The sequence below is a fragment of the Eschscholzia californica genome, unplaced genomic scaffold, assembly GCF_041429995.1.
Source record: "Eschscholzia californica isolate CP2 unplaced genomic scaffold, dmEscCali1.0.p SCAF_1, whole genome shotgun sequence".
Classification (NCBI taxonomy): domain Eukaryota; kingdom Viridiplantae; phylum Streptophyta; class Magnoliopsida; order Ranunculales; family Papaveraceae; genus Eschscholzia; species Eschscholzia californica.
In genome coordinates, this window is record NW_028238198.1 from 64,862,206 (window position 1) to 64,869,949 (window position 7,744).

A 7,744-nucleotide genomic window follows, 5' to 3' on the forward strand; every position below is an offset into this window, starting at 1 on the left:
ATCATCATTAACTAATCCGTATTGAGGTTGGTATTAACAGGGAGAGTGCAACTCCAGAGAAAGTAAAGGAAGCACATAGAAAGGTGATGGTTGCTAATCATCCAGATGCAGGAGGAAGCCATTACCTTGCCTCGAAAATCAACGAAGCTAAAGATGTAATGCTTGGGAAGACAAAGGGCGGTGGATCCGCATTCTAATATTTACTAAAATTGTACCTCCAGCAAATAAATGTGTTGACTTGATCACGAAGCATTTCGTTCAAGAAAAAGAATTAGAGTGTGTGTATATTTTCAGTTTATGATGGACTGATTATGCTTTTATAAATTTGGATTATTACATTTCGTGATGGGAACAAGGAATCAAGTTTGTTGGAATCCTTTTAGATGAAAAGTTGTACCAGGTTCAAGTTGGGAAAATTATTGGGGTAGTTTTCCAACACTCCCAAGAGAGTTGCTCAGAGTTTCGTTTGGATGATCATCACAGGTGGTACCAGAATCGAACGACCCTCTCAAAGGGCGGGTGGGGTATATAGTAATCTTACTTCGTTTTGGGGTAGCGTCCAAAGTCTGGCTAGGTACAAACCTAAACTTAGTATGCGTCCACACCTTTGGGGTGAGCTTGTGGAACCTTAACCAAAACCCACACTGGTTGGTCCCGAGGGCCGAGCCCCAAAGGTAGGGAGAGATATGGTCCTTACATATTGTATCAGAGCCCTTAAAAAACATTCATTTTCCAAAATTCTGTTGTGAGATTTAGTCGAGAAAATTAAAACATTACAGAGGGAAGTGAAGAGGAAAAACCAAAGTAAAAAATTGTGCACTCAAGACAAGTATTCTTGTCAAAGAAATTCAATGTACTCTTTTGATATGAGAAGTGGCAATGTCAATTCACACATTTTGTAGGAAAATGGAAAAGAAAGATTGAAAATGAGAAAGATTTTTGCTGCATTATCCTTAATTTTTTCTATCTCTGTAGCTGAACTCTGGACAAACGTCCGAATTCACCACCACCCTGCCCCCAGCATAATCCAGAAGATTGAAGTGGAATGGGCGGACGGAATGTGGAATTTTGTATATACATGATATTTCCTCGAGTTGAGCACGATGATGTCATCTGGTTTCTTCTTTTAAGCCGTAGTAAATTCTGTAAGTGTTACCTTTTCCATGTCTGTTTGAGTTGTTGAAATCTGATCCAGATCTGTTTGAGCTGAACTTTGATCCAAATCTGCTTCGGTTGTTAGACTCTGATCTATCTCTAAGCTTCTCTTGACTGGACCTTGGGGAGCTCCAAAAAGAGTAGAAAATATTTGTCTGTGGCATTCATCACAAAAATAGAAATACGAAAAGTGACCTTCGCTTGGTAGCTTATGAACGGTGACCCCTGGTAATAGCCGATGAACAAACTCGGTTGTTGATGGTGCTACCACTTGATCATCCATTCCCTGTTTAGTCCATGGAAAATTACGAAAACACAGATTAATCTTTTACTAATGGTCTTATACTTCATACCTCTCTATATCTATTTCATATTGGACTACATCAATTATCAAACTTCCTCTTTTATGTAAGTTTCTGCATATTCGAGTAGAAATCAAAACTAAAAGCCATCACGCATTCATTACATAATGCTTGAACGCTAAACGGCAAACCATGACAGTTGATTAAAAGATCTCCAATTCTAAACTAACATAATTTGGAACTCGTTATCTATTTGAAGAGGTATGTATATAGAGTTGTCTGGAGTGAAATAGCAATGATTTGGTTAACATATTTGAAGTGTCTTTGAAGAGTATGTCACTGGTGTGAATATAAATCAGGTAAACGAAACATGAATTCAATTAGAGAACGAAGTGGTACCTGCCAAATATGTATTGGGCCAAGAAAACCAGTCAACTCCTTTTCAACTTCACTATATATGGATTTGAGCCAAGAGAGAATTCCTTTTTCCAGGCTCTTCTTGTGATACTGAATGTCTGCTAGACTGAAACCCCAATTAGAGACCTGTAAAATAGCTTCTTCCTTGAAGGGCTTAGAACTTCCTTGACGGATCGATTCTTCCACATCCCTCTGCCAGAATGCTTCAAACAGTGGTTGTTCTAACAAAGTTCTATCCTGAAGATAAATAAACATTAGATTTAGACATCACAAATTATAACAATCCTCAAGTACCCTAATCTGTTAAAACTTCAAACAAATAATTCTGCTCACAAACTGCTGTGGATGTTAATGAAGATTTTGTGATGGAAATAACGAAGGAGTTATGTTCTTATGCACAGTAAAGAATAAATAAGGTCACCTTCTTCCCCAATGACAACGATAACCATTTCTCGAGCTGTCCATGCTTCCCAGATAAGAAGCTTCGGCGATAGAAGTATGTAAGCAAGCTAGGACACCTCCGAGCTAAATAGTACATCAGTTTCCTACTAGAAGTCCACCTTTCCCATGTTTTCTGTCTCTCTTCCTTAGTCATGCTTGAATCATACGGATTAACAATAGGAGCAAACATCGCTGCACCTGCAGGTTTTTGAAGTGGTCAGGTGAACAAGCACGAAATTATAGTTCCCTCATATTTGGGTAAATGAACACATGCTCATATCATAGTTTTTTTCTGCAACCACTATTAGATAAATGAAAATGGTACTTCCAATTTGGGTAAAGCCCAATACTAAGGTGGTGTTAATGTTTTTTTTGCTCTTTGAATCTGACTCATTTAGATGTGAATCGTAACGGTTCGAATTAAACAGAACCTAAATCACTGATCCAGACGAGTCATACATCACCGTAAGACAAAAAGAAAGATTTTGAAATTTGACTCAAGTCAATAAAAGCCTTGAGCCAGATTTCAGAGTTGACTTCCGGGAAAAAGAAAGGATGATGATCTAGGTTCAACTTATGATATTCGAAAGAGAAAACTTCATACCCATAAAATTTGATGGCAATGACCATTAAGGAATAAGGAGACACTGAAAAACTGAAGGAAATGTACATATAAGTATAACTATATTAGGTAATAGTTATACATGAAAAGGAAAGCAAAATGAAATACCTGCAAGTCTCTCAGGAATGTATCTCAGTGCAGCCCAAGCATGCATTGCCCCACCTGAGAATCCCACCACCCAGAATTTGTCATTAACAGCTACAGCATCTGCTAGATAGGACATATCCAAGGCTGATGAGTTAAGATTCCTCGTGGGATGAGGATCGCTCTCTCCAAACCCAGGTAAATCATAAGATACCAAGCGAACACCAAATTCTTCCAGAAGTGACTCGTTAACTCCAGGTATACCTGTCGAAAATTTTAAATAATCATTCAAAAGTAAAGTTAGTGCCACTGGAACTAAGAACTATGCTGTCCTGTATATGGATTTGATACCACTAACATCTTACCCGCAAGTCTAGAGGAAAGGATAGAATGTGGAACAATAAGAGAAAATCTTGCTCTATCGGCCGGAACACCTTGTTCATGATATGCTATGTATCTTCCATCTGGAAGTTCGACACGAGTTGCACTAGGAGGATGAATGTACACTTTCTTCGGGATTATCTTCGGAGTTCGAGGTTCGGAGGTATTCGCAGTTAACACTGCAAATCTTCACTTGAGTTAAGATATGCTAACTCAACAGAGAGAACTATGAAATAAGTATAAGAAACCGAAATGACAGCAAATGGGCCTTTAGTCAAGTGGTTTGCGTTCCCCTCGCAAGTCCCTCAGGTAGGTCGTGGGTACTTAGCCGACTTCCATTAAAGTCATTGATACGGTTTAAATCTATGTGTAAGCATTGGCAATACTTAATTAAGTACAATCCGCATTTTCATGATTTACATTATACCCATTCTAAAAGTAACCCGATGCTCCTTGTTAGTACGGTAAGGCCTAGAGTCTCTTTATCTTCAATGAATCTACATGATCCTGTAGCAAAAATTCAAACTCATAACCGAATACCAGGTCAATGGAATCGTATTGTTCCTGTGAATGGTTTGATATGTTTTTCAGAAAAAAAGTCATTATTTGTTTACAACCTTAGTGCTAAAGAGGAAAGGCAATTAGGAACAACGGAGGAGATAAGCATTCTTCCTGGTCGTTATATTCAGATATATGGACTTGGATTTGATCCTAATAGTAAAGTGCATAAAGCCGTTCGCTTATTATATGATTTCTCAGAAGAGACTAATGTTAGAAGGTATTGCGAGGTATTTACAATAACCAAAGATGTATGTTGGAGAAGGATTGATGAGACAATATCATGTACTGTTCACGAAAATCATTGTGTTTATTCAAATGGTTTCATTTTTTGGAACCCTGGCCTCGATCTTGAAGGACACAACAGATTTGAGAAGTTCATAGTGGCATTTGATGTTGGAAATGAAAAATTCAAAATGATCTCAACCCCTATCCCCGTTAAGAACATACATTATTTGTTAGAGGTAGACGGATGTTTATCTATTTTAGAGTCAGATAGAACAAAAAGCACTTTGAAGATGTGGATACTACATGAAGATTCCAATTGCAAGGAAGAAGAGGAAAACAAGACGAGTAATTGGATTGAAGAAACTATTTACTTTTATTGGGAAGCACATGAATACATTTCCCAAGTTCATGCCGTTACGGGGACAAACCTAGTTATCATTGGACTCGAAAAGATGAAAACAAACAAGATATACTACTATCATTATGACCGAAAAAAGAAGACGTCCAAAGTGGTAGAAATCCTTGACCAATTCTCTTCAATCACAAGTTTTGTTCCAAGTCTGTTTTCCATACAAAAGCAAAAGTAAGAAAACACACATTCTTCACTATACGATTCCTAATTTTGCACCAATTGTAAGTCGGATTAAGTATGCTTTTATATCTATAGTGGATTTAAATCTCAAGTAAATTTTTTCTTCTGGTAACACGTAGTTTCCGCTTACATATAACTCGTAAGACTTACATATCTAGTTCACAACCTTGGACAATTACAGACATATATATGTTAGTTTAGGGATAAGTACGCGTTCATAATATTTTACACCAAGAACAACTTCTGTAACAGATCAAAAGCTTATATGAATCTGAAATGCTTATTGTGTTAACATCAAACCCAAAGCTTCATATACAGTAACAATAAACAGTTGAAAACGGTTTTTGGAAACGTAATGGCAGAAGCAATCAGTAGATATATTATAAGAATCAAAGATCTAGAAAACAAACCCATAATTCACATGATATTAACAATTTATAAATCGAAGTCATGACCAGGTAATCCGAAGTGAACACGAGATGGGTAAGTACGTATTCACAGTGCGTCGACAAGTTGGGTCCTTTAGATGGCAGAAACCCATGTTTCGGAAAAAAAAAATGAATGAGAATCAGTGTGATAATAAGAACTTGAATACGTATTCTTTAGTTAACTTCAAGTACATTATTATGTGGATTCCGTGTGTAACGACTATAACTGACATAGATACTAGTATAGTACACATATATTGGGTACTCAGCTTCTTGGTTTCAAATATTGATCCCATTGTTTATTCTCAGTATTAATCCCATGTAATCTACAAGGCCATAGGCACTAAATAAGTTGTTAGGGCAGTACATCAACATGACAACATCTTTACGATGTAATGATGCATCCAAGCTATTGATATCCAAGCTATTGTCTTTGTGAAGGTCTAACAGTTAAGAAAATAAACTTTAAGCTTCATCTTGGTCGATGTTCAAACAGATCATTAGGGTTTTAAAGACGAACAAATTGTACAATAACTTTTTAGGGCAAGAATAAATCTTACAACTCAATTAGGTCACTGTTCATCATATTATGATAATAAAATATGAGTTCCAATGTTTCAAATGCAATCACAATCAGTGCAAAATCCAAATAAATCTCAAGTTCTCAATGATTTTAGAGAAGAAAAAAAAGCCTAATTTACCTGCAAGTGTGATAACAAAGACGAAGAACACAATTGGCCAAGCATGAACAGGATCTCGATCCTCTGGTAAAAATTCATTCATGAAACTTAACTTCCCTGTAACTTTCTCCCAATGTCCCCCAAATTTCTTCACAATATATGAATCTTCATCACCTAAACTTTGTTGCACTATATCTCTACAACCTTTACCTAATTCTTGAATCATTTCTCCTGAAGCTTTCAAAAAACCTTTAATCTGATCTTTTAAACTCTCACTCTCAACAATCTCACTTTCGATTCCACTATAATCTCTTGTTTTCATTTCAATTCCATCATCGCCGTTAGGTATTCCTAATCCATCTCCAGTATAATGAATTCCTGTATCTTCAACAAGACTAGCTAATTCTTCTCTCCATGATTTCGTTACAGTAACCTCAGACATGTCGATCTACAACAAGTAAACTTGAATCACTTCCACTTCACTTTAGGTTTTATAATCGTCAAATTCAACAAAACTTTTCTTAGTTTTTTTTAATCAAAACTTCATCAATCCACAAATCTCATTAGCGTGATCTTTAAGCTTTGTTTAAGCACTAGTACTAAAACTTATCATCAGTCAACGGACGAGATCTCTTCAGAAAAGCAATTTCTAGAGAGAGAAATAAGTATAAAGCAAAAGAGGAATCAAATTTTCTCTCTCTAACTCTCTCTCTCTCTCGCTCACTCTCTGTTGTTTTAGGAAAGAGACGTGTATGCAGAAACCGTTGCCACAAATCGAATTAAAACGAAAACCAATACTGATCGCACTTTAACTGACTCCTCCATTAATGGCAGTTTTTTCAAGTTCTTCCTTTTTCTATTCTTTTATCAGTTTTATTTTAGGTCTGAAAGTGAGATTTGAGAATTAATATTTTGGTCGGTGGTGATTATGAGATTAACGGCTGAGATTTGTACACGTTGGTAAACTTCTCTGACAACTTCAGCTAATTGCCCGTTACCTGTGAAATCGTAGGCAGTTGGTATAAATGGTGTACTAAGGGAGCTAGGGCTAACATGTTTGCTAGTCAAGCATGAACCGTTTGAGGGTATCGTGACCGATCAAAAATCCATCAAATCTACGTTTACTTCATTTATATTGTCAAATTCAGAAAATTATAAATTTACACTTTCATATAATCGAACTTGGTATTTTCCAACCACTATATTCAAAAATAGTATCACAGTCACTGTCTTCGCCTACAGGGACCTACTTGGACCTGCCGGTGGAGAATCCACTCTCGAGTCATCACTCTTTTGGGAAGAGTGTTGAACCGTTAAGTTCAAGTTTTTTACTTTATTTGGATGATGATAATGTAATATGTCCCATGTGATTAGAATGTTGTAAAGGAGTATTTTAAGAATGTGATTATAGTGAAAGAAAGTGGTCATTATTTTATCCCATTTCCAGAATAAAATGACTAGTTTTCTTATTGGTATCTGGACTTAATCTTTAGTTGAAGAATTACTATGTTAATTAGACTATTAATCTTCTTCTTGTCAGAATGCAAAAAGAGTGTGTATTCAATTGCTCATTCATTTCAAGGGGGTAAATTGAAATAAACCCTTTCTTTATGAATGGTAGTTGTGGAAGTCTGTGAAGTCCAATAGTTGGGTATTTACTTGTAAAACGTGCAATCTTCTCTCTCTTTTTACTCCTCATTCTTGTGTGGATTTACAAAAAAAATCAATACTAGAAAACTAGTATTTACTCATTTATACAATTGATTCTTTATTGTGAATCTCGAGAAACTTAAGCAAGTAAGTTAGTTGGAATGTTGGGTTAGAAATTGCTGAATGATTGTTTCCAATATTTGCTG

At 36.2% G+C, this 7,744-nt stretch overlaps 1 protein-coding gene across 1 annotated transcript; it reads right to left on the minus strand.

Annotated features, from left to right (window-relative positions):
- Positions 1-835: 835 nt before the first annotated feature.
- Positions 836-7,113, minus strand: LOC147568262 (uncharacterized). The gene is made up of 6 exons (XM_086654712.1): positions 5,910-7,113; positions 3,387-3,581; positions 3,046-3,285; positions 2,296-2,513; positions 1,857-2,111; positions 836-1,441 (listed from the first exon to the last, which is right to left on the minus strand). Exons 1-6 carry the CDS (start codon positions 6,328-6,330, stop codon positions 1,127-1,129), a joined length of 1,644 nt encoding a protein of 547 aa, XP_086510838.1. The 5' UTR covers positions 6,331-7,113; the 3' UTR covers positions 836-1,126.
- Positions 7,114-7,744: the final 631 nt, after the last annotated feature.